This window comes from Catharus ustulatus, chromosome Z, assembly GCF_009819885.2.
Source record: "Catharus ustulatus isolate bCatUst1 chromosome Z, bCatUst1.pri.v2, whole genome shotgun sequence".
NCBI classification, from domain to species: domain Eukaryota; kingdom Metazoa; phylum Chordata; class Aves; order Passeriformes; family Turdidae; genus Catharus; species Catharus ustulatus.
Window position 1 is genome coordinate 48,062,923 of NC_046262.2, and position 27,724 is coordinate 48,090,646.

Here is a 27,724-nt window from a genome sequence, read left to right on the forward strand (position 1 = left end):
GGTGTGCCCTGACTCTCCAACCTGCAATTACCTGTGGGCAGGTATATTACATTTATCTTACCAGCATAAATCTGTAATGAATTTCAATTTTTCAGATTAGTGTGCCTCTCAGAGTTTGGTAAAATCAGCTGGTAAAATGAGATGAGAGCGCTTTTTGGATAGTCAGAGCAGTAAAGTGCACCTTCAAGAGAGCTTGATGCTCACAATTCAACAGGGAGGGCTGCTTCTCCATAGGAAGAAAATGAAGCTGGTCCTAATGCAACACCACAGAAGAAAACTTCAGGCAGACCAATGTGCAAAATCTGAACAATATCCTTGGAGTATAGGGATAACTACGTACTGTCCAAGTATTGCCAGTTCCTACAATACCTGCTTTATCCAGCTTCCTTCTAATCCCACTGCTCTTATTCTCTTTAGATGCTTTGGAAAATGAATCAGGGAGCATAAAATATGTTTATTTTTCACCTCCTCTAAAATACTTAGGAAGAGTGTGGGCTTGTTTAAAGATCCAACACCTCAACAGAGAACATAAAACAAATTTACTTTTCTGCAGATGTCACTGACCTCGACAGAACAATAAAATTTATTCAGGAGAATACAGTAAACCATCATACTCTCTACATGGATTAATGTAATTTATGTTGGAGATGTTTCTATGTGGCTACCTTGCTGGTTAGCAGCTTATTTTTATCATACAGTTCAGTGTAATTCTGGTAGGTAGGAAACATGCTCTCCACAAGTTTCACTTCTTCTTCATTCTCACTTATGTGACTCTGCAACAAGAAAATGCATAGAGCAAGTCCTTTAAACAGCACTGAACCCAAAATTACAACCTGCTGAGCAATCTACTTGTGCTAAGCATGCATTCATAAAAAATGGTGTTTGTTAAAGCCTGTAGTTAGATCTAGTCCTTGCATTTCTTTTTTCATCAGATCTGAAGAAGTTTTCATAGGATATAAAGAAGAAGCTCCATTTGCTCCTTTAAAAGTGATATGAGATGCTACATATGTCCAGTGTAGCAGTGTGGTGACACGAAGGCCCAACTTCCATATTTTTGGAAGATGTTAAAATAATACATGATGTGATTGTGAGGTTAAAGAGAGAACAATCCTACAGCAGAGTGGATGCTGAGATCAAGGCAGCAGGTAAGTATCCCCTCCCGAAGGAATCTTTAGATGGTCAGCATGCTGTCTGTCTACACCATTTAAATGGCACACAGAGCTCTCGGAGCTTACCTGCACACGGAGATCGTGGGTTTGTGCTAAATCCCCAAGGGCATTCAGCAAGTCCTCTGTGCAGGAGGGGCCAAAGCGGGGGGTTATTATAGGCTGCACCCTGGGATACTGAAAATAATAGAAGATGGGGTTTGTATTCTACATGTATATTTCACTAACCACAAGGAAGACTAGCATTTACATGGCGTTTACAGTAATTTCACGAATACAAGCCGCACTGTTTTGACCAAAATTTTGCTCCCATACCAGAAATGCGGCTTATACTCAGGAGCAGCCAATATGTGAATAATTTTCTGACATTTTCAACCCCGGGAGTGCAAACCAAGTCAGTGCAAACTGCAAAGTCGAGCTCCTGCCAGTAAAACCCTGCATTTATGTGGTTGTTACAAATTGGTTACTCTGTTGCGCGGCGGGTGGAGCTACTCCGTGCAGGCAGCACAGGGGGTGGGGAAGGTGGGGCAGCTCTCTCCTGCTGGCCCCGGGGCTTGGGCGAGGCAGGGGCTCTCTCCTGCCAGCCCCGCAGCTCGGGGGAAGGCGGGGTAGCTCTCTCCTGCTTAGCCCTGCAGCTCTGGGGGCTCCTGTCCCCACGTGCCGCCGCCGCAGGAGCAGGCAGGCTACATCCCCGCCTCCCATCGCCGCCACGGGTGCCAGTGGGCTCTGTGCCCCACCTGCCACTGCGGGGCAGCGCCGGGCCGGGGTGACCGAGCCCAGCGGTGGCGGCGGCCGGCCCCGAGCGGCCCCGCCGAGTGGCAGCTCCGAGCTGGGCCACCCAGCCCTGTTGGCAGCCCCGAGCCCTCATGGCCTGAGCCGAGCCAGTAAAGCCCGCCCTGCCGCGATTCTGTTACTAATTGGCAACTTTGTTGCACGCGGGTCCTCGCGGCGAACAACAGAGCGGCTTATACTCAGGTGCGGCTTATTTATGGACAAAAAACAAAATGTTTGCCAACACCTGGCGATGCGGCTTATACTCAGTGAGGCTTGTATTCGTGAATTTACTGTACATTTTGTCTTCAATGCTTTTTGCTTGCTGCATCCTTGCCAACTCAAATTAAGCTGTATAGTAATTTCCTTGCTTTCATTAGACACTTCATTGCAGAAATAGAGAATGAAAGTAGGGGTTTCTCACAACAATTTTAATGAACTTTTCTAAAGAATTTGTTTTCATTAGAACTCTCATCAAGTCAACTTTTACCAGTCTTCAGAAACACTGGATACTTTTTCATATTTGTGAGAGTCTACATGCATGATGAAAAATAAGTTAATTGAAAGACCAGGTATTTTTCAGTCACACTTCTGTGACCATTGCAAAACCACAAGCTTCTGTAAAACCAAAGCCATTTTCTTGTTCAATCTTCTCTACCTATAATACTGACAAACACCTAAACTCCCTAGATAGAAGAATAGTGATATAATCAGACATGCTATACAGTAGGAAACAGTGGAGAAAACACCAAGAACTACAGAGGTTTACACTTTGTATCTCTGATTTAAATTTTCCTAAAAAACATAGTTAACAGGATTACAATTCTGTCATCAGTCAGAGGCAAGAATTTTGCACAAGCCAGTAAGTGATAACTAGGGCTGCAGTTCCTTGTATTATCTCCCAGAAAGAAAAGGAGTAATACATACTTTAGGCATTACTCTAGTGTTACATATGGTTTAGGAATTAAACTCAAGGCAACTGCTCTTCAATATTTTGAGATGTGATGTCGAAAGAAGCCACAGAAAACCAAATGCTGATAAGAAAAGTACTACTGTGTATAACATTGGAGCACAAAATTGTGTGTTTACCACATGCGTGTACGAAATAATTTCTTTAGAAATTCACTGTAAGACATGCACTGATCCAAAACATTAATTTTATAGTGGATTAGTAACTTTACTGAAAAAAACTATGATTTCTGTTGGTGAGAATTCCTTCATATAGTCTGTCTGCTTATATATCACAGAATGATAAACTGAATTCCACCTTTCTTACATGGAAAATCATCCTTTCTAGGAAGTCAGGTATTTCAAACTCAGTAGAGAAACACACAGGACATGGCTGTGCTCTGAGCACAGAAAAGTGATTTTACACTGTTACAAGTCCTTTTCTCAACGGACATGACTACCAGAACACTTTTCAGTGTGATGATATCTGTCTATTACACAGAAAGATGCATATTTAATGATTTTTCATTAAGACAACAGATTTGGCTAGTAGGATTAATTATTTCATGTGCTCACACAGCATTTGAAAAAGAACACTACTTACTTTCTTTTCCAGTAGTTCTGTAACAAACCTGAAAAATGGTAGAAATGAAGTTGCTATAAATCTGTTCTCTATTGATACAGACAATTATGAATTGTCCTCCTTATAAATTATGAAAAATATAAGAAATATATACTTGGATACTCTGTTAAACATTTCAGACAGATCAATTTTTTTACAAAATATTGAGCCAGATATTCAGATGAAATAAAAAGAGGGAACGCAATGAAGTCGGAATGGTGACACCAAATCCTAGTTTTGAATTTGACTCTGAACATGCAGACTATTTTTTTAATTGCAATACTTAGCATTAGACAAGCAGTAATTATTCTGAGTTCTTCCTGAAAGCCAAGCACATGCTACATTAAATGAATTGAAAACATAATTATAACCTGCAGCTGCAATACTGAAGAAAGAAAAAACAAACCAAACTTAAATTTGTCTGTCAATGAATTCAAATTGCAGTGTTTAAGCCTTTTCAAATCAAAATTTAAAAGGTGCAACAATACTTTATATCTTGCACATGTCCTTGTTCACTTAAAGAACCCTTGATGTTTTGGACATGCTTACATTAGTATTAGCATACAGATAACCTACCTCCCAGAAAATAAAGATTTACTTTGTTAAATAGAATGTTACCTCAGACATCCACAAAAAACCCTAAGTAGTCTCTATGGATAATGCAGATATCTAAACTTCCTCCTACTTTGGAAGGAAGAAATTCTTTGAAAGCCCATTTGTTCAGGGTGAGTGACTTCTGAAAGACAATTTGAGATGCTTTCTGGACAGGATCTCTGTGAATTTTTATGTCGTAGTTCATAATAAGAAAATTGTGTAATTTTGATCACAACACATGTTGCATCAATTTATCAAATGTCTTCAGAGGGAAAAGAAAATTATGCTAGAGGCTAGATTCACAGCCCTGGAGCTTGTGCTAGATCACCAGATGGAAATGAGAGACCTGCGTTTGACTTCTGCAATAGCCAAAGGAGTTTGAGCCCACCATTTTCTAACTTTGAGACCCAAAATGCAAAGTGAATTAGCTATCATCTGCCTGTCCCTCCTCTTACAGACTAACCTGATAAAATAAAGTACTCCCTTGAGCAGAAACCCTAACAGAAATACAATGCCCAGGTGACAAGCCAAAATTTCAATATGGCTATTTTTGTTCTTTCTCACATTCTTTGAACAGTGTGAGTTGTTTAAAAACGGATGAATTGTGATTAAATATGTCTTACAAATATATTGTACAGTTTGTTGGCTTATGTACTTCTCTATGAGGAAAGAAGCTCAGCTTCAAATCACTGTTTTCTGCAGCAGAACAGATTTGAACATAGATTGTCATTTTTGCAGCTGACTACAACTAACAGTACCTTATATGGTAATCTAGAGTTCAATTCCCTAACTTTTTATTAAATCTTCTTTGACAAAGAATGGCAGATGTAAATCCTTGACGAATTTAAATTCAATACATGAAACACTTGGAATTGTATCTTATTTCCATGCATACAATATAAATATTTCTGGGTGTTAACTCTAAGTAATTGAAATGAGGGTAGTCCGTTTTTCTGACAGTGTGACAGATCACACTTCTTAGATTCTTAAAAAAAACTCAAACAAAAAAAAACCAACTAACATGTTTCCCTCTTAATGAAATAGCTTTTTTATCCTTCTGCATTTGTATTGCTATGATTCAGGTAAGTACTCCAGATCCATGTCAAGAAGCACACAGCTCTCTTCCCTTGACAGCTGTGGAGTACTTGTGGCTACCTCTCACCCAAAGCTGAGAAGCATTTCTTGTTACACAACCAAAAAGGAATGAGTTGGAGGCACAAGATAGACGTTTAAAAGAAAGTTATTTCGATCCTTCTGAAGCTTTTAAAACTATTCGAACTGGATGTTCTGCTTCTTTCAGGCCCATTTGGCAGGAGTTTTGCCGGATTATGGAAGATGGGGATTTGTACAGACGAAAACAAATGTTAGAAGAGTGAAGGTAACTAATACTACACGTTTTTAAAATGTCTTTAAATATAAACATCATTAGAAATACATGACCATTTCTAACTTTTATTGTCATGTCTTTAGCATGATTTGTAAAAATAAGGGAGCAAATTCACACAAGTGCCATATGATATTTACATTACTCTTAGGGGTTTTCTCTTTCAGCATGACACTTGAAATATTTATGTAAGTAAATAAATAGTCCCGTGAGAAGAGCTATATGTCAGCTTCACTGTTTTCTTAGCACAGGTGTGAAACACAAGAAACATATGATAGTAAGCTGTCATACTCCAGTCTTTGTTCTCCTCCACTACAAATATTGCCTTCATTTGATTCTCCTGGAATCAAAGCTGCATGTTTGACTGGTGCTGTGATAGAGAAAAGGTGTTTAAAATGGGGTGTATGAAAGCTGACTGCTACAACTTGAATAAAGGCTCAACCTAAATGGTGGAAAGAAATAGCCAAAGGAACTGGTTGCCACCTCACCATGGTATGCCCATGACCTCCACACACACAGCTGTGAAAAGGAGAAGAGGCACAGAAAACACACATATCCTCTCAAATCCTAGGTCTGTAGTTTATTCCTCTATTTGGAAAAGCCAGAGAGATGCTACTTGGGCTGTGTAGCAATTGAGTATGTAGGACTTGCCAGGACTGTAGGGGACAGTACTGTCGGAAGAAAAAAAACTGTTGCTAATAAATTCACACCTGTAAGCTGTTAGAGAGATTCACATTCACTTTCCAGATGTATGAAAAATCTTATTTTAAAAGGTTTTGCAGTCCATTTTATTATTTTACCTTTCTGTCTCTTGGACAGAGTCAGCAGTGATCTCTCTGTATTGTGGCACACAGTCATTCATATCCATGCAGACTTTTCCAACAAATGCTCGTTGACCAAATTTATCTGTTGAGATGCATTAGAATATAAATCTCAGAATCACTTGTTCTCAGAAACCATTACCAAAGCTTGTACTGAAATAAAAAAAAGTCCACCCCACCCAGCTTCATTTAAGATGATCAGAATTTATGCTCTTTTCTTGTCTCTAAGTTAGGATCATTCATGTGACTTCTAAGGATAAAAAACCCCAAGGAAATAGGGAAACAAGCAACATTCAAATAGGAGCTGTCTTCCACATTAATAGCCAACTTTATAAATGAGAACTCCATTACTGTAGTTTAACCACAACCAGAAAATTAATGACAGTATATGAAGATGGCTGTGACACAAAAGATGAGAGAAAACAAGCATCAAAGTACAGCAGCTGTAGCAGATGAGTACCTGGAGATAAGAGAAGGCACAAAGATCTCAGCAAAGCATCTCTCCTTAAGGGAAAGGGACAAGATTGCTAAGAGGCCTCCCACGTGCAGTTAAAGGGAGAAATTTCCAGATTTATTCTTGCCTCCTTTTTGAGATCTACCCATGCTAGATGAATAAATCAGAACTCATGTGTAAAACATGCATATAATATCCAATTCTAGGCTGTCAAATGTGCTTCTAAATCAGAACTCTTGGTCCACTTTTACTATTTGAGTTATTTAATGTAATGGCTTCAAAATTTTCCTACTAAATCAGAACTACTAGGCAATTTTTTAATGAAATCTGAAGCTTGTTATTAAATTTCTCTGATTTATGAGCTATCTGAGACTTAAGAAATCCTGCAGTAGCTACATTTTCAAACATCAGGCATTTGCAACTATGAACAGAAGGGAAGGCAAAATTTTGATGCAGCTTCCACTTCTCTGATTTCAGAGGGTGTGTGAAGATTTTTGACACTGATTTTCAGCTGAAACCTCAGAGTATCAGGAAACTAATGCACTCACTGGGCCTCCTGTCATTCAGTTCCTTTAAACCTCAAATAACAGAAGGTTAGAAAGAGCAGAGAGCTGCAGCTGGAGAAAAGCCCAGCAGACCTAACCCAAGCTGTGCCAACAGCAGATTTGGGAGTGAAGAGACAAGCAGGAGCAACAGCAGGATAGAGATGCTTCAGTGAACATGGGTAACAAGTGGGGTTTGGGGACACAGCGTGACAGGTACAATGAATAAAAACCAAATTAGGAGACAGACAAATCCCTAGATAGTCTAAAACTTCTAAACATTGTTTCCTTCAACTAACATGATCCACACAATATCCTTCGAAACTTGCAGTTAGACTTACCTGTAATTTCAGCGAGAAGAAGGGAACTATCAGTGTGAATTGTTGCAAAGTAGCAAGCTGTAGTCGTGCCATTCTTCAGAGTTCGTCTCTAAAAAAAGAAATCAGTTTCAACTGTCTGGGAATAAAATCAGTAAAGCTGCCAAAATGCAGAACAGGCAGTCTCATTTCAAACTGCAAGAACATTTAGTTATTGTGAAATTTTGCAGTGAAGTGGGAAGGTAAAAATACAGATTTTTAATTTCATAAATCTTTTTTAAGTCTGAGGGTTAATAAATACAAAAAATTCCTCACTGAATTTTTGTAATGTCTAAATCCATAGAAACCAGTCTACACCCCTTCCCCCAAACTGGAAATACTTGAACTCATATTTAGAAATACAAACAACTAGTAATTTTTGTTATTTCCTAGTTATGAAAGGCTCTCCAATTTCCACGGTGAAGCACTGCGTGTTAGCAAAGCAAAGCTTTTGGAGAACCTGATGGTTTTCTTTTAGCAACCTGATCTAAATGGAAAAGCAAGTCAGATTTTCATGTACCAAAAGCCTTTGTTATCCCCAAATATAAACTAACAGACTTAAATGTAAAAGTAAACTGAGCACAACTGCTCAGACTGTGAGCTAATTATTTATCTAATACACCATTTGAAAGGCAATGGTGGTTGACATCTCTTCATATTACTTTCAGGGAACATAATAGTAAATGACCAGGTATTTTAGTTACATTAATTCAGGATGAAATTGTAGCTTCTCCTGTCCTTGGGACTGGCGCAAACTGTGTTGACCACTTATCCAACATACAGGCTTAAACTGTATTTTGTGTTCTGGCTGCCAAGTAATTTGAGAATTTTCTCCATTTTTTTAAAATGAGATAGAGAGTGGGACATCGAACACAATGTTTGGAAGAAGTCTAGACCTAATTATTTGACAAACATGAAGACAAGGTCTGTCTTTTCCTTGCAATAGTGAAATGAAAATCTTTAAGAATTCAAAAAAAGTCTCAAAAAGAACAATCTCATTACTCAGACAAGTTACCTTTGTCTTTCTTATCTTTTAAAATTTATAATTCTCTACTTCTGAAATCCTAACAACACTGTTAAATTAAATCTAAAAATATTATGTTTCCAAATCATCAGCACAAAGAGAACGTTCCAGCTAAATGCAGGAAAAATTCACCTATTTTGTTTCCTTTGCTGAGTATAGGAAGTGTTTGTTGGAAACGACATTTTGATTTTAAGAATACACTGTGTTTTCATTACGACTTCAAAAGCACACTGATACTTATGAAAAAACATCTGCTCCATGGAAATTTAGTCCTGTTTCTAACAGGTGAAGGTTATTATTGGCCCCATCAAACACTGCAGAGTGACTGGTATTCTACATCTTCTGTGGATGAAGACATTTTCCTGACCCTTTTCTATTTGATTCACATAGGGACACCCTAACTGTGGTGTCCATGCTCCCACAACTATCTTCCACCTCTCTCTGGCAGCTCTTTCCCAGATGATATTGGGACACATCTTGCAGGGTGAGGTCTCCAGATGTGCTGGGATCACTCATCCTGCACTGTAGCAGAGTGTTGGGCACACAGTTCAAAGGTGAGGTCACCTCTATGTTTTAAGCAGTTGAAGGCATGTGGGCTTGTCACTAGAGTTTATGACCAAGCTGCTCCTACATGTTTTTATCATGGTAGATGGCAGAAAGTAATTCCTTTTTAAATTTGTGTAGCAAGCAACAGTATAACTATTTATTTCAGATTTGGTATTATGTTGACAACAGATGTTGTCACAGTAATAGACAAATGCAAGTCAAATTGTGCTGGCCAAATAACTTAATCTGCTGAAGATATTTCAGTCCACATATTAAAGGATAAATTTCAATTATAGGGCAGAACCAGTACTCTGCAATATGAACTAGCTGCTTGTTGTCCATCCAGTGGATCTTAAAGACTGTAAAATGCTCAGAAGCAGTATAGCTCAAACACAGTCTTTCTTTGTCCCACAATACCACAGGGAGATCCATCCAAGGCTCCTGCAGTGAAAGACATTCCCACTGTAAGGACCTCAGCAGAATCAAGGTCATCCTTTGCTACTCCAGAAGACCCCAGATTTGTCATCTATGAGAAGTACCTTCTCTTTCACATGTTTTTCACAGATGGCAAGTTCATGACAGAACATTTTTGTGCAGAAAAGGAAACATCCCCTGAATTTAATTTATTTTTTACTACGCATGGTTATTGCTGCATTAGTTACTGGCTGTATTATTTCTGACAGCAGACTGAGTGTTGGTCACTGTATTCAGAAAAGGTGATAAACAGTTCATTGTTAACCTTGTGGTTAAATGAACTCTACTGCCATCTACAGCAGAACAAGACTGGAAATAATAACAGACAATCTGGTTAGCAATTAGAACAGTGGCTATCTTGGCTTTATTTGGTTTCCATGACAGTAAAACATTCTCTGCTCTTTCTGCTGACCTTTTGAAAACACACCTATATTACACAAAAAATGAATGCCGTCAAGTAGGTAAATGTCGTTTGCAGGACTTACAACAACTCTGGTGTACACTTCTTCTGCAAAACCATTGTCCTGGTATTTGGCTTCCGTTGGGAATGTGTAGGAAGTCAACCACTGCAACAGAGGCAGGTCTACTCTTGTACCAGTAAATGCATACTGAGGGGCATGAATATGTGTGTCAACCAATCCTGGCATGAAGAATTCACTAAGGAAAGAAAATAAAATTGTAATAATCCAAAATGTCTCAAAATTCCCCATGGAAATTAGCTTTGTTTTAAAGAATATACGTGAGTAAAATCCACCAAAATAAATGACAAGTAGAGTTAACTCCTGCTGTATCTTTACCCATACCCATCTTTTGGTATGAAGCAGTTGAATAATATCAATTACACAGTAAAATACATATATCTAACTGTGAGGGGGAAAAAAAGCATAAGACCATTATTAATTTAATTATCTCTAAAATTGACCCACCCTGAATGCCAACAAACAAAGGGGAACTGACTTCACAAATAACTAAACTTACTTCACTGAAGAATCCGTCGGAAAAAGAGATTGTACACAGTCTTGTTTCCTACTATGGATATAGATGGAATGCCTCCAGACAGTTACATTTGCAAAATGTGACTTTCTATATGCCAGTTTTCCTCTATATTATTTATATGTCTTTATAGATATATAAAATCAATTAATTTCAAGGCTTAATGGAAGAACAGACACTGTGTCTAAAAATGCAGACACAGCCACTGGTGAAAAAAGGTCTGCTCAATATCTTGGCAGGAAAGGCATATTTACAATGTAACTGTTAAAACTATACGTTGTTGTGTAATGTTCATGCAATAACAGAGATGAATATACCAACATTACTAGGAAGTTGCTATGGCTATTTTATTTTGTGCTGAAACTCCTTACTTTTCTCTCACTCCTCTTAAAAACATTTTTCTCACCCCACTTTCCTTCTCCCTGACTAGTGAATGAACTGAATTTTTTCTCTTTTTAGCTCCCCTTCTTTCTGTTTTCTTGCAGGCTATAAATGATGCAAAGTTCTCCTCAATCTGATCCATATTCTCATCACCTTTCATTTTCCTCAGGCTATTTCAAGTGAAGGAAATATCTAATTACTCATACATACTGTATGATTAGCCTTTCAGCAAAGCATAAAATTTTTTTAACGATTATGAGAGGGATGCTGCACTTCTCAAATCTAAGCCACAAGTCACTTACTGTGCTACTAAATGCGAAGTGTAGTAGATATAGTCCAAAACCTTTTCACTATAAAGTTAGGGGATTTCACTGGATGAAGAAAAATCTGCAGTATACTGAGAAACCTGAAGTTCTGTGTTTAGGTTTAAATCTTCTAATTGTATTAATTTTTATAACGGAATGGGCCAAAGTCAAAGCAAATGAATTGCATATCTGCAGTGTCAGTGTCACCTACATTTACTATGTCTAGACTTTTATGTTAGGCACAGTCCATTGCCAGCAAAAGGGATATAAAATAGAATATCAAGAAAGAATGGCACTTACATCTGTGAGCACAGAAGGGATTATGCTTAAAAATTAAAGATGGCATTTTGTTCTGTGTGGTATACATCAGCACAATTCAGCCATGCCTGCTGACATATCAGCAATCCCAATGTCAGTAATCCCAAACCAAGGAATGCAAAAAGAAGATGGACTGTCCATCCCCCGAGTTGCATCCAGAATAGAGGCACCTTTGGATAAAGAGCTCTTACTGCACCGAAATGGAATTGTGCCCATTAAATGTATGGGCATCATATGGATTTAACGTGCTCCCTATTTAAATGCATTCCAAAGACTCACTTTACCTCTGACCTCTGTGCAACAACATAACAAACTGTATTTGCTGAAGTTAATAAAACACATACTGTTTACTCAGTTGTCTTATGTCAGATGTTTTGAATCCCCACGTCTTAGCCAGTTGCTCTAGCTGATCAGCTTGTTCCACAAACACAATCTAAAAAAAAAGAAAACATAGTCAAGTACTTTAAACATGCATCCCACATCAGCTTTGTGTAAAGGCAAAGTAAGTTATATCTTAAAACCAATTCTACATACTTACTACAGAGGTGTTAGGTATGCATTTAAACACTTGTTCTTCCTGACTATCAAGCATGATTTTGAAACATCTTCTCATAATGCTGTAAATAACTGCACCCACCTGGTAACTTGTAATAGAACAATTAATTCCTTCTCAGGTAATACACAGGCAGAACAGCACAGACCTTAGTGTCCTGGAATGTAGCATCATGCTAGCAGTACAGTCACTTGCTGAGGAGGTGCATAAAACAGCCTTACAGGCATGCAGACATGCAGGTACAGTATTCACAACCAGAGGGGTCAAATTACCTGCTTTGCCCATGACTGACTGGCATCAAGCTATTTTCTAATTTTCTGCTTGTGTTGGGCTTTTTAAATTTTTTTCATTGCCTAGGATGGGAAAAGAAATTGAGAGGGAAAAGGTGGATAATATTTTCATTTTACAGAATGGGCTAAGATCTTTGTTTATTTCAGAAGAAAACCCTGCAATCTGGAGCCAAACTCAACCCAATTTGACTCCTAGAGAACACAGACTCTACTGATGATGAGTCGCTGTTGCCTAGTCAGAATTTTAACACTTTTCCTATTTATTTTTAAATTCCATGGTATTTTAGTCTACAACATAACTCTTAGCAGCTGAATTCTCAACTCTTTGATTCTCTGGTCTGTCACTAATAGGCATGACAGCTCCCTGGGAAACAGACATTGTGGAGCCTAGGAATGGCAATGCCCACTACAGGCTCCAGGTGGGATCCAATTTTCCTCACTTGACAGTTCAGAAGACTTGGGAGTTTCCCCTGGTCAAAGACTGCCTCTCTGAGCTTACAGAAATTCTTGCCTCTAACCACAGCTTCTGCCATGGTCTTCTAACTCCCTTGGTGTAAGAGCTCATTCCCCTGAGTTCAAGGGAATACTCTTCCTTCTACCAGTATCCTTCTGCTCCTGGGATGACATCCACACTGAGGGCCTGTATCACCCATATCACCCTCATGACAGCAGTTTCTACAGCAACAGTTAAGGAAAAAAAAATGGCATGACTTAATACTTGTAAAATGGCAATAGGAAGAAACTGAAGAGGAAGAGCAAGAGGACTAAAAAAGCATTGTTTAACATTTATTTGCTTGCCATTTTTTTATGTGTATGTCTCTTTTGTAGAGATTTACCATTTTCTGTTTTTCCCTAAGACAAAAGTAAGGAAAGCTGCTAAACTGTAAAGGCTGCTAGAAGTTACTGGCTGCCTAGTCTTTTAAATTAATCATGGCTGGTATGATGTACATTGTCTAAAGAGCAGATGTTTTACATTTTCAGTAAAAAAAATATATATATTTAAATAACATCATATAAGTAAGTGCCACACTAGCAAAAATTGTAAGATTATCTATTGTATTCCATTAATAGTTCACAAGAAGCAGTACTGTCCTCCATGCAAAGAGGAATATATTTATCTTGATTAACTATGTAATTGCAGAAGGCTTGGAATACAGAACTACTGAAATATCTGATGTGCAATACAGAAAATATCATTCCGATACTGAAGTCAAAATGGATACAGAATGAGCAATGTTAGAGCTGCTAGTGGGGGAGAGATGGGTGAAGAGGGAGGGAAAAAAAGAGAGAGAAAAAAACATGAAACACCAGATGACAAATTCTGGAAACAGGCGTTGCCATGGAAAAGCAATGGCTGTTATGTACACTTAGGATGCAGAAAAATAAAATACTTAAATCATGGAAAAATGAAGAAAATATGTTTCAAGGAAGCTGGATACATGAAATCAATTCTAAACCTGACACCTGGTCTATTATGGTTGAATTAGACTATGGGTAAATCAGCAAGACATTTACATTTTTTTTTTCAAACCTCCCAAAGAAATTCCTTAGTCAGACAAGAGCTGGTCCTTGCTGCTTTAGGATGCCTTTCTAATGCTGAATGCTTTAAGCTCTTTGGGATCCTATGCTTAGATATTTGCTCCAGTATTTGCTTGTGCATTCAAGGCAACCAACTGGATGCACAGTTCTTTAAATTAGTTCTGCACCTCAACACTGTAGAAGCAAGATGAAATTCTACAGCAGAGTCACTACAGAGTCAAGAGTAGTGCACAAGACTAAGAACTTCAGCTTTAAAAAAGAAAGTCAAGGAGAATAACTGGCACCTCGTGAAAGGTATATGTATCGCAAAACACAGAATCAGTGACTCCTAACACCATTGCCCGAACAAATTCTCACGTGTTACTCATGTAGTGGGCTAAAGTATCCAAAGACCAGAAGTAAGGATCTCCCTACACTTGTGACTAACTCAGGCCTCTTGTATACCAGGTGATGCCCAAAGCACAGCTGGTCAACTGAACCGTGCATCAACCCTGATGTGGCAAACCCTGAGTGACCTCAAGCACCACAGCACAAATATTTTGCTAACGAGAGAATGGAAAGTGAATGATACTGGCTGAAGCAACATGGTTTGTTTGGATGCAACAGTGCCTGTCTTGCTTAATTTCTGGCTATGACATTTATAGGCGAACATGAGAAGGGCTCTATCCCTCTTTCCCCTCCCACATGCTCTCCTCCCTCCCTGTTCCCACAGTTATTAAATTACTTTTTCAATTAGAGATATGATGCCTAGCTTCCAAAACTGGAATGTGAGGCTAAATGAGAGACAAGAACATTTGCTAGACCCACAGCCTGCTAGAACTGCCCAGCCTGCTGAGAAAGGCTAAGCCATGAGCTCCAGATGGATGTTGGTACCTTGGTACCTTCCTCCTTGTACAGTTGACTCATGTCCACTCACTGTCCCAAACAGCTTAAATCAAACCTTATGCTTTAAAGCCTTACTCCACAACTCTTGCTCTTTTCATGATTTCCACAAGGGCTTTTAGCTCAATACTTTTTTCTATTTACTTAATATTCTACTCACCTAGGATAACTACACCAACATTGCAATGACAATTTGCACCTCTGGTTCTTTACCCAGAGGAATGCTGGCCTTTCTCCTTGCTGTTCCTCAAGAGAGACACTACACTGCTCTGCAAACCACAGTTAAACATGGTCATTACTTTGCTAACTTGGTGATGATTTGGGGTTTTATATCTGAAAGCAATGCTTTTCTTCACAAAACTTCCTTTTCATCAGGGGCAAAGCAGAGAGACATGACATTTTAAATTCCTCGGAGGACATACATGGACTCAGACTGCAAAACAGGACATGCATGTACATGCAAGCTCTTATACACAGACATGATGCAAAATTTTTCCATGATGGAGCCAGCATCATGAGGCAAAAGAAGGATACCTGTTTAGTTAAATTTACATCTTTGGGAGGAAAACAGAGGTCGTTTTGGTGTAAATTTGAATAATAAAGGTAAGTAATTTTCTAATCACTATGTCTTTCTTGAAAAGCCAAGTCTTTTGTGATTCCAGTGGTTGTTCTGGATGAGGCTATGTTATGAGTAACAGGGAGAGAAGAGAGCATATGGGATACTCACTGGAATGCTAAAATGTCAAGAATTTGTAATAAAAAGAGAATAAAAGAAAAGTGCTTGCCACTTTATTCTGGTGGGAATTTTATTTTTGGAAGATAGTGTTTTAATGGGTATTAAAAAAAATAGAAACTTCTGCCAATTTATGCAAGGAAAACAGTATACTGTGAATCTTTGTTCCCTAGGAGAAGGAGAGAGAGTAAGCGAGAGTACAGATCCCTAGGCATAGCTTACTAAGGTGCCTCTTTTTCAGGAAAATCACTAAAAAAAAAAATCTTGATTTCCTATGGATACTGTGTAGAGACACTTCCAGAAAAAGAGTGGGATGGCGTAAGAATTTCTGTCTTCTGCACCTGAGTTGCACCAGTCAAATCTTTTTTCATTCAAATCTATTGTTTTAGCAAACACCAGCCAATACATAACTATGCAAGATTTTACTCCCCTCCTATTCATCAAAATACAGCTTCTCACAGACTTCAATACATCTTGCACCAGACTCCTCAACACCTATAAAACGGCTGTCTTGAAACAGGCCCTCATGGACCTGTGTGAATAGAGAAAATAAACGCTGTTAGGGCTCAAAATGTGCTTTGCACAGATTTCAAACGTTACTGAAGCCTGACACACTGGAGCCACTTATTTAGCCACAAAAAAGAAAATTACTTTTTAAAATTTTACGTGGGGTGTCCATATATGTTATTGAGTCCACAAGAAATCACCAGTCTACTTACACAATCGGCACTACGAAACCGAGTTTCAGTTCTGCTCCTGTTAAGGGAATGACACTACTTCCCCGCCGGAGTCTTGCCCGCATTATTAGTAAGTGCAATGCTTGTTTTAAGCTTGGCTCGTATTACTGAAGTACCCAACCTCACCATCTTTCTAACTCCTTATGGGTATATACCAGGGTTTTTTTTCGTTTGATTGCTTGGGATTTTGGGGGGGGGGGGGGGGGGGGGGGCGGTTTGTGACAAGAAGACAAAAAAGCCTCCTTTAGACGGCTGTGCACTGGGTACACAGCTATTATTCACCGTCACCGTCTAGATACCTTAAGAATCAAAAAATCAGCATGTGAAACTGAAAGAAAACAGGGAATCTGAAGGAATGCCAGGTCTAGGCACGCTGCTGTTCTGGCGACACTCGGCACACCTCAAAACCAGATTTACGCCAGCTGCAGACTCATGCCGAGGAGTCGCTCCGTCCCGGCTACCTCCAGCTCCCGCAAAGTGAGAACTCCCTTTTCCTCGGCGCCTGCCCCGACAGACAGGAGTGCGAACACTTTCCACCTTCCTTTGGCGGAGCTGGCCCTGCCCCTCGCCACCCCCGGGCCCGCAGGGGTCAGTGCCACCGCCGCCGGCTGCGGCAGAGCGGGGATACCGGGAGCACCGGGAGCACCGGGAGCGATTGCGGGCATCTCCCGCCGCCCGCGCCGCGCCCCGCCCGAGCCCCGCACTCACTGTCCCGTTATCATCCACCCCCAGGAGATGTCCGGGCAGGATCTCCAGCGGGGCCGAGGCGCTGGAGTGCACGAAGGTGCCCTTGAAGACGTGGGCGAGCGGCGGGCTCTGCGGGGAGCCCATGGCTGCGGCGGGCCGGGAGCTGCCACCCCGCGGGCTGCCTCCCCTTCGTATCTCCCGATGCCGCCGGTGGCTTCCTGGAGCCGTCACCATTTCCCCACCCCCTGGTGACTTTCTTCACGGGGAGTGGTTTCGGCGCGAGGAGGGCGGGAGGCCGCGCCTCACCCTTCGTCTTCCCCGGGCGGTGCTCGGGATGCCCCCCGACCCTCCCCGCCCTGATCCCCCATCCCAGGGATGTGTGCCACAGGAGAGATGCCCGGTGCGTTTTGGGGTCCAGGTTTGTCTCTGGGAAGCGCTGAGAGATCCCACAAGGTGTCTGGTAGTGTTTTGGGGGTGTCTGGCAGCTGACTTTTGCAATCAAGCTGTGGGTTGTACCCCTTTGCAAAAGTTTAATTTATATTTGTAGATTGGAAAAGACCTTTATGACCTCCAAATATCAGAGTGCCTCGTCAGTCCTTGGCCTCTGTACTGGACATTAGAAGAGTGCAGGAGCAGAGAAAAGATGCCAATTGAGGTACCAGAACTTCCAGAAGCAGGCAGCCTCATTCAATAGAGATAGTCTTCAGAAAAAGCAACCTCAGGGAAAAATTAACTTTGTTAACACAGAGAAAGGTGTCCCCAAAGCGACATTCTGCTACAGCAACCTAAGTCAAGGTACATAAAGAACAGATCCTGAGAGGATCACTATTGAGAGTGTTGGAACAAGGCTTCACAAAGGCAGAATTGTGTCCATCAAGGATAACACCCTGAATGTCCTCCGGATTCATGTTTGAAGTCACCTTTATTCATCAACTTGTCCAGTGACAAATTAACTGGGCACCAAGGGCACTGACACCAGCACTCTCAAGGCTTCATTGCAAAGTTTATCATTACACGGTTTATCATTAAAAGACCTTTGCACTCCCTATTTAGTGCTGACACTAAACAAATGCAGGGCAGATCCTGTTTCCTACAGATTCTCCAGACTAATGGTGGGAGGAAAGAGAAACACAGCAGGAAAGTGTAGAATAAATTTTATGTTAGTCGACTATGGGCAAGTAGTCAGCCTCTATCTTGCCTTCTTTCCAATGTGTTATGTTACTGAGAATGAACTAAAAAAAATATTGGGTTTTCTGATATCAGTGGAATGTTCTTATGTGGATTTTGAGATCAGATTAGTCAGACAATAAAGAGTGTCCAAAAAAAAAAAAATTAAGAAATAGACCTATGAAAGTGACTTTTACTTACTTATATTGGCAATTCTCGTGAGAGGTCTTGCAGTTTAAGAAAACTCACAATAACATAAAATTGCATATTTAACACTGCAGGTTTTTTATTTCTAGAATCTTTGACATGATAAATTAGCACACAAAACAAATCACAGGTCTTGTAGATTGTCTAGTTTGGAGAAAAAACTGGCATAAAAATCTTTGGTGCAGTTCAGACTGTTTACAACACAATATCATCTTCTGTTTCTTTGAAAAGCAGAGTAATAAATTTTTATTAAAATAGCACCTGAAGTCTTCTCGATTAGTACTTGCAAAAAACCCACTTCCAAAGTTGTTTTTCAGGGTGATTCTGTCGTGGTGACCAAGCCTACAGCTGAAATGAGCAGTTTTCCAAGCTATTACCACAGACAAGGAACATTGTCTTTTGCAGCAGGAGGATAGAGAGTGGGACAAAGGCTGGTTTTGCTACTGAATAATAAGGTGAGTGGAGATGAGAAATAGAGCGAAGGGACCAAGCCCTGCAGCAGTAAATTCACTTGCTCCTCCTGTGAAGAGAGAAGTGAAAACAGCTTTTCCCAGCAGCAGCTGCTGCTGCACATGACTTGCCTTTGCCCTGGCGGCAGCAGGCAGCACAAGAGCTCGAGATCTGGTGCCAAAAGCTGCATAACCCTGATCTGCATGAAGTGAGGCACACAGCTGTCCTAGGGTAGCCTGCTGGAGAGGTCAACCAAGGGAGATGCTGCTACCAAACTCGTTTACTCAGCTGTTCAAAATAATATCCAGCAGAGCTCAGTGTTACTGAGGAACCTATTGATTGTGTTTGGTGGGGAAGAGGGCTGCTCCTGAGAACCTCTGACTGCTTCAACCCTGGTTTTCCATTAAAAAACTTAGAGATTGCTTCCAGCTTCCTTAAAAAAAAAGAAGTGCAGAGATTTGAGTGAAGTGTAATCCAGACATTTTTGCAGGACAAGAAAATCAAAACTATGGACTGTTTCTTTCATTAGCATTTTTAGGGAGAAATTTCAGTAACGAACGCTGCATATGACTTTTCTATTTAATTTAATTTTATTTTATGGCTTCAAACAATCTGAAGTTGTAAAATTTCCTTGCAAAAAGAACTGTCAAAAAGAGGTCTCTTCTCCTTTTGTCAGCTGTCATGTGGGAAAAGTGAAAAACTGCTGGTGGAAGAATAGTTGACACCCTTCCCTCCTCCCAGAAATTTTTTGGTTTTTAGTTTGCATCCAGTTACATATGCATGCCCTAGATACTTGCATGAGTCAAGGTGAGACCTTGGCCAACTCTGAAAAACTGAGTCACTTTTCCAAAATGTTGTAAGACTGTAAGGCTGAAATATGTTTAGTTTTTCTGGGATAAACTGGGCTAGGCACTTTACTGTATGGAATAGAAATTTAATGCTTTGTCGTGACTGTTACATAGTAACTAACTTAAGGAGTAGCTTTCTCTTTTCTTTTCTTTTCTTTTCTTTTCTTTTCTTTTCTTTTCTTTTCTTTTCTTTTCTTTTCTTTTCTTTTCTTTTCTTTTCTTTTCTTTTCTTTTCTTTTCTTTTCTTTTCTTTTCTTTTCTTTTCTTTTTTCTTATTGCCAGAATATGAGAATTATTACTCTGATCTGGCAATGAATATTATTATAGCATTTATAATCAAAATGGACCTTGTCCATAATTTGTAACATAGCAACTAGGTAAGCGGAGAGGAAAAAAAATACAGTGGATCAATAATTGATTTTTTTCCTGTATAGAAAAGGGCTGATTATGCAGCTACTCAATCCTTGGGATGATTAAAAAAAAAAAAAAAAAGGCAAAACAAAAAAAAAAAACCAAACAAAAATGGTGTGAAGCATTATAAATACCTACTCTCAAGTGAGAAATTAAGTTGGGAGCTAGACATCAATCCAGCACAGGCTACTTCATACACCTCATTTCCCCACAAAAATTTATATAATCAGAATATGTTATATTACTTAACTTTTCCAACTCCATCTAAAAGTGAAAATTGCCACACTCAAAAAGAAAATGAAGAAATGACCATAAACAATAAACACAATCTCTCTGTCATTTACTACAATAAAATAAGTATTCACTCTAGGTCACAACTAGAGCTTTCAGCCTTTGATACCCAAATTTATAAAGCTTGGAAAGGCAAGGTTCAGACACTGCTGGGGTGCTGGAGTTACCTTCTGATACTTCCTATCTCCTAAAGAGGCCAGTACTGTCATGAAATATCCCATAACTAGAACTTAGAAATGGCACATTCTGCTTGCTCACAGACACATAATTAACAGAAGCACAGATTGGCTGATGCTAGTTCCTACCCTCCTGAAGTTTTTCTGTTTTATTGCCAAGGCTTGTTCATAACAGCAATTGTATTAACTAAGCCAGAAAACTTCTTAAGAAGGGTCAAGAAATGCTACAAAAATATCAGCAAAACTCATCTCTCACTAAGTAGAAGCATTAATGAGTGAAATACATCAAAAGATTTTGTTATTTTCCCCCAGACACAGAGGGTGAATTAATGTCCTTGGTGGACTTTACCTCTGATCATGTTAAAAGAGAATGCAGTAGAATTTGGATGTCTGATGTTAACAGAGGTTTATGGGAAAAAAATATGGACCTAACTTGCTATTATTGTCTGAGAACTGATAAACTTTATCAGTGGAATTACATTGTATGGTGGAGCGAACATACTTTATAGAATAGGGTCAGCTCATCTGTGGTCATGGCAGTATCACAAACCACTGTAGGTGCCTGTTCAAAGAACACTGTGTTGTTAGTCTCGTTTGCATGCTTAAAACCAACAAAGCCAATTAATAATCTCCAATACACTATCAGTGATGATTTATCTAACTTTGCATTGCTAACAGAAGATAAAACACTTTGGACATACAGTCACAAGTAAATAGCCATAAGGAATTACAGCAAGATGTTACAATTTATTTTTGCTGTATTGGTGTCCACATCTGAATACTTTTCCTGCTTTACTAAAGAGCAAATTCCACCAATGCTGGAATTAATTTTCCTTTAGGGCAATTTGCAAACTCTGAACCATGATGAATAATCTAATTCACAGAGGTAATTAATAGTCTGTGCATCCAAACCTATTCCTGTAAAATCACTTAATAATTACAATTTATTGACCAGCAGTTGCATTTCTAAGCTGTTTGAAGGATCTCTTCAAGTGTGACAGTGTTCAGTAAAGTAGCAAAATCATCATGAAAAATTTTGTGATCAGGTTGAAGGAAGTCTATTAGAAATATAAAAATAATACCACAGTATTATTAGTTTATCACTTCGTTCCAGAAGATAGTAAAACACAAATATATGAACTGTGAGAATTAAAAAAAACCCTGAACACTTATTGAATCCTAATTGCAATAGTGATGTATTTGCACTGGATTAGCTAACTTCATTATTCCAGATACATAGTTTTATGGATTACCAGTTCTGGAATTAGAAAGGAATTTATTTCTGTGACTTCTTGACAGAAACTTCCTACTTTGTATCCAAAACAGGATTTTGAAAACATCTGAAAGTGGTAGTCTCTAATTTGAGGCTTACTCACTCCTTACTTTCCCAAAAGGCAAATATATGTGACAAGTGGGAAAAAGTGGAGTTTTCATCACTTAAATGCTGATCATAATGTTCATTCTTTCACTAGCTCTTCCCAATCTTCCCCTTTCCTGACAGGGCTTCATGGGATGCTGTTTACCTAGTTAGAAGCATTATGGCTATTGGTCAGTACCCTTTGTACAGACGACATGGACATGAAAAAATGTGATTGCCTACAGCTGGAAAATGACAGATGTTGATATACTTAAATTTTCTCTGCATTCATTCCCTCAGTCCTTGGTTATGTCTACATTTTGCTTAGTTTTTCAGAGGACTTTTGATAGTGTAAATATCTCTCATAAAAACACTGTTTTTAACACCTTACTGACTTCAGCACACAATCATATAAGCTGAAAGCAGTACAACTATGTGTCATCTAGACACCCAATAAATGTGTTTATGTTGGCAATTTGAGCAATCTGAGCTGTACATTGAAATTCCTTTTCCAAGTTGTGTTTGTATTTCTGGTTGTAGATTTGTCTTGTATCTACAGTTCAAGTAACGCAGTGTGTGCTTGTGAGCACCAGTTTTGTGCTTGCCATGGTTTTCCTCCTGGTTGAAGGGAATTAATAATGGCTGCACACAGGAAACCACAAAAAAATTCTCCTTCTGAAATCTGTATGCAAGGTCCACCAGTAGCTTTCTTTTCTTACTTGTGCAGTTTTCTCTCAGCAAAGATTAGGAAATCTAGTTTCGCATGTAATCTGTAAACTTATTCTTGTAGTAATCGTGTATTAGGTGTAGACACATGGACATGTAAGGTCTGTGGTATTGGGTATGGACACAGGTGTGGACACATGGTGCATTTGATGGCCCACAGCTAGGATCAAAACCATTTGCTGGTAAACACAACTTGGGTATGCAATTCTACAGCCACAACATATAGTATCAAGCTTCTATCACAGAACCCAGAATCAGTAATGTAGGCAAAAATCTCTGAGATCAAAGTCCGACTTGTGACCAAACACTACCATGTCAAACAGACCAAGGCACCAAGTGCCATGCCTGCTCCTTCCTTGAACACCTCCAGGAATGGTGATTCCACCACCTCCCTGGGCATTTCATCCCAATGCCCAATCATCCTTTCTGTGAAGTTATTCTTCCTAATGCCCTATCTAAAGCTCCCCTGGCTCAGCTTAAGACTGTGTCTTCTGGTCCTGTTTCTGGTTGCCTGGGAGAAGAGGCTGACCCCCATCCTGCTACATTCTCCTTCCAGGTTGTTGTGGAGAGTGATAAGATCTCCCCTCAGCCTCCTTTCACCCAGGCTAAACACCCCCAGCTGCCTCAGCTGCTCCTCATAGGACTTGTGCTCCATAACCTTTGTTGCCCTTCTCTGGGCCTGTTCTGGCACCACAAAGTCCTTCCTGAGTTGAGTGGCTCAGGGCTGAACACAGGATTTGAGGCGCAGCCTCATCAGTATCAAGTACAGGAGGAAATCTCTTCACTCATTCACCACCGCACTATAACACCAGGATGCCATTGGCCCACTTGGCCACCTGGGCATGCTCTGGCTCATGCCCAGGTGGCTGTCAACCATTACCCCCAGGGGCTTTTCTCGGGGCCATTTTCCAGCCACCCTGTTTCCAGCCTGTAGGACTGCACAGGATTGTTGTGGCCAAAGTGTGACATCCCGCACTTGGCCTTGTTGAACCTCATGCCATTGGTCTCAGCCTGTCCAGATCCCTCTGAAGGGCCTTCCTACCCTTCAGCAGACCAACACTTTGAACCATGGCACTAGGTAAGGTGGGAGCCTTGAGCCATTGAGGGCACTGTCTCACACTGTCTCACATCCTTGCTGATAAATTAGAGAGATGTATTTCATTGCTGCACTACTAGATGGATAAGAAACTGACTGGACGGCTGTATCCAAGGATTTGCTATTAATGCCTCAGTATCCAAAGGAGATCCCTAACAAATGGTGCCCCTCAGGGATCTGTACTGGCACTGGTAAGATTGTGTCTTTATTAATGACAGGAACAGTGGATTGAGTGCATTCTCAACAAGCTTGCAGGTGACACTAAAGAGAGTGGTGCAGCTGATGTTCTGTAGGGACAGGATGCCATCCAAAGGGAACTTGACAGGTTTGAGGACTGACACAATGTGAACCTCATGAAGTTCAACAATATCCAGTTGATTTGAGCAGTAACCAGCATCAGCAGAGGCTGTGAAGTGAGAGCAGCCCTGCATGACTTGGGCATATGGGTGGGTGAAAAGTTAGATATGAAATCTGCTGCATGCCCTTTCAGCCCTGAGAGCCTATTGTATGCTGGCTGCACAAAAAGCAGTGTGTCCAGCAGGATGAGGGAGAGGATTCTGTCCCTTTGCTCTGCTCTTGTGAGACTCCACATGCAGTACTGCATCCAGCTTTTGGGTTCCCAGCAGGAAAAGACAAAGACTTGTTAAAGGAAGGCAATGAAGATGATGAGTGGCCTAAAGAACCTCTCCTGTGAAGGCAGAGAGTTGAGATTGTTTTGCCTGGAGAATAAAAGACTCCAGTCGAGATTTTATTGTGGTTTTGCAAAGTATATTTTCTTACATAGATCTTATATAATTATTTCTTATAAGAAAGGCTTTTACCTGGGCCTTCAGTGATAGCTCAAGTGGTAGCAATTTAAAACTGAAGGACTGTCAATTGAGACTGGCCATAAGAAAGAAATTTTGTACTGTAGTGGTGGTGAAACACTGGAACTAATTCTCAGAGAAGCTGTGAATACTCCATCTCTGCAAGTGTTCAGGACCAGGTTGGATGGTGTTTTGAGTAACGTGGACTAGTGGAAGGTGTCCCTGCCTGTAGCAGAGGGCTTGGTCTAGATTAGTTTAAATGTCAAGAAACCCTAAATCATTCTGTAGTTCTAAGTATCTTCCTTCTTCTGAAGATACCTGTGTGAGTTTTTGTTTGTTTGTTTGCTTAGTTGTTTATTTGTTTGTTTTCCAAAGATAATTACAGTTCACAATTTTGTAGTGTGCTCGTCTTCTTGAATCTCAAGTTGACATGACAGACACATACTGAGTCACATACCTTTGCTCTTGTTGACACCTCCAGAACAGAATCCTGACAGAATTCACAAAATCATCATAGTGCTACTCCCAAAAGCAATGCTGAGGCAAAATTGTTCTGCTGGAAATTCATCTGCAAAAGCTCTGGACAAACTTTACTGACTGGAATATTATGAACACATATATAGATGACATACTACCACAAAGCAGAACACTGAGACACAAAGAAATATTGCAGAGACCATGTATAATTGTTAAGAAGCATCAGATCACTTGTCCTTTTTAGCCAAGAGATGTCTAAGAACATTGTTTCATCACGCTTGGTGTTCTTTACTTTCTCACCTCTATTTATTGACTAGATTGTAACTAACAGCACTTTTTCTGTTCTGTTTTTATGTGACTCCCCCTTATGCTGTAGTCTTTCTCCTGCATACCACACACAGAATCTTTTAGACTGGAAAATAGCTCTACTGAACACCACCTTATCAGCTAGACCATGGCACTGAGTACTACCGCATCCAGTCATTTCATGAACACCTCCAGGGATGGTGACTCCATCATCTCCCTGGCCAGTCTGTTCAAATGTTTAACAATCAGTTCCATGAAGAAATTTTTCCTGATGTTCAGCTTGAACATCTGATGATGCAGTTTGAGGCTCTGTCCTCTTATCCTGTTGCTTGAGGCCTGAGAGAAGAGACCAACCCCACCCCCTTTTCTCCAGACTACACATCCCCAGCTCCCTCAGCCACCCCTCATCAAACTTCTGCTCCAGAACTTTTCCAGGCTTCACTGCCCTTCTCTGGACACACTCCAGCACCTCAAAGTCTTTCTTACAGTGAGGAGCCCAGAACTGGACACTGGACTTAAGGTGTGGCCTCAGTAGTGCAGGATACAGGGGGATGGTCCTGCCCTGGTCCTGCTGGCTGCACTACTGCTGATCCAGACCAGGATACCACTGCTTTTCTGGCCACTGGGCACACACTGGCTTATGTTTGCTGTCAAACAGCATCCCTGGGTCATTTCCTGCAATCAGTTTTCCATCCACTCTGCCCCAGCCTATAGCACTGCAGGGGACTGTTCAGACCCAAGAGCAGGACCCAGCACTTGGCCCTCATGCAGCGGGCCTCAACACAAGTGAATGCATTAATACTATCACATTCAAATTTGTTCTTGAACATGTTTTATTGCCTTGCACTATTCGAGGATTGTTATGGTTTACACCAAAAGTTTAAGTTTTACTCAGACTTCCTTAAAATTTCCTGTAAATTTTCCAATTTTGTTAAATGTGCTTTTCAGTTTTTCTCATTAGTGACCAGAGATGTCCTTTTCCATTCAAGTTTTTAAGCTGAGGCACTAAACACAAGGCTGTTAAACTGTGATGAATTCTATGGCTGTTCCCTTCATTCATATATGCAGTTAGATTTTGTATAAGCAAGGGACAACTATGATCCTAAAGTCTGATGATCTATATAATACACACCACTGGCAACACCTGAGGTTGTGTATGTTTATTCAAATATCTCTAAGAAGACCTTGATTACTAATTTGCCAATACTAGAGAAATCATTATGGTCTTCAATAAGATGTGCCAAACTATTTTCACTGACAACTACCTTTCCTGCCCAAGGGGGAAAAAAAAAAAAGACACTTTACTTATAATTTGAATTTCTTCACATCGGATCCCCAAACAAAAAAATAATTTTATATTGGGGAGGAAAACTCTTTATGAAAGTTATACTTTTACTGGTATCAGGAAGATCCCTTCACTCTCTGTTTGACAAGCTAAATGGAGTGCATTTTTTGTCCTTCAAGATACAGTCTGTTTTCCCAACTTAAACGTTCCTTACATCTTTTTTCTGATTCTGTCTGATTTCAGTGTCTGTCATGGACGTTGAGAACTGAATGCCATATGCTAGAAACAATCACAGTAAAGCCAAATGCAGAGGTTATGTAATGTCCCTATTTATACAGCTAAAACCTACATGTTTGCCATTTTGCTTGTACTGTTGGTCTGACAAGTTATATTGCCATAGATCACAGCCAATCCTGTGTTTCAGCTGCAAAATAAATGCAATATACATTAGTCACTCATGAGCATACACCACATATTTGATTCTGACTGTGTATTCACAATTTGCTTGAGACAGAGCAGTCAAGATCATTCAAGTCCAGATCACAGAAATGGATTCTCTTATTTGCTACTCTTCCTATCTGTGTCTTCTGCAGAGTGTACTGATGACAATTTGTATTATTTTTTTTCAAATGGTTGGTAAGAAAAATCTAGAGCACAGAATCTTCACAACTCTTGTGGAGATACTATAACATACTTCCGCATGAAAAGTGTGGCTGAAGGTCTGTTGCAGACTGTGTATGGTACCCCATTTTGTGTTATTTCTGATAAAACAGATTGGAGAAACATTCAGTGTGAAGTTTTTAAAATTTTTTAATATTGTTTTTTAGAATTTTATCACTCCACTGTAGCAGAAAGATCTTATTTAAGAATAAAAAAACCACTCAAAATCATTGAGGTAAATACTTTCTGTGCTTTTTTTTTCTTTCATCATTTCTTTCAATGCTTGTGGGAAAGAGCAGCAGTATCTCTACTCCAAAGCATCTCTGTGCATCATCTGGTAC

The 27,724-nt window shown here is 39.9% G+C and overlaps 1 protein-coding gene across 1 annotated transcript in view; it reads right to left on the bottom strand.

Moving 5' to 3' along the window:
• GDA (guanine deaminase) overlaps positions 1 to 17,346 on the bottom strand; it is a 30,555-nt gene extending 13,209 nt beyond the window's left edge. Inside the window, exons 1-8 of the mRNA XM_033084941.2 lie at positions 17,142 to 17,346; positions 12,044 to 12,132; positions 10,188 to 10,359; positions 7,644 to 7,731; positions 6,286 to 6,391; positions 3,490 to 3,517; positions 1,236 to 1,343; positions 666 to 773 (exon numbers count right to left, since the gene is read on the bottom strand). Coding sequence (XP_032940832.1) covers positions 666 to 773; positions 1,236 to 1,343; positions 3,490 to 3,517; positions 6,286 to 6,391; positions 7,644 to 7,731; positions 10,188 to 10,359; positions 12,044 to 12,132; positions 17,142 to 17,264 — 822 coding nt within the window. The 5' untranslated portion in view covers positions 17,265 to 17,346. The remainder of the gene's footprint in view (positions 1 to 665; positions 774 to 1,235; positions 1,344 to 3,489; positions 3,518 to 6,285; positions 6,392 to 7,643; positions 7,732 to 10,187; positions 10,360 to 12,043; positions 12,133 to 17,141) is intronic.
• Positions 17,347 to 27,724: the final 10,378 nt, after the last annotated feature.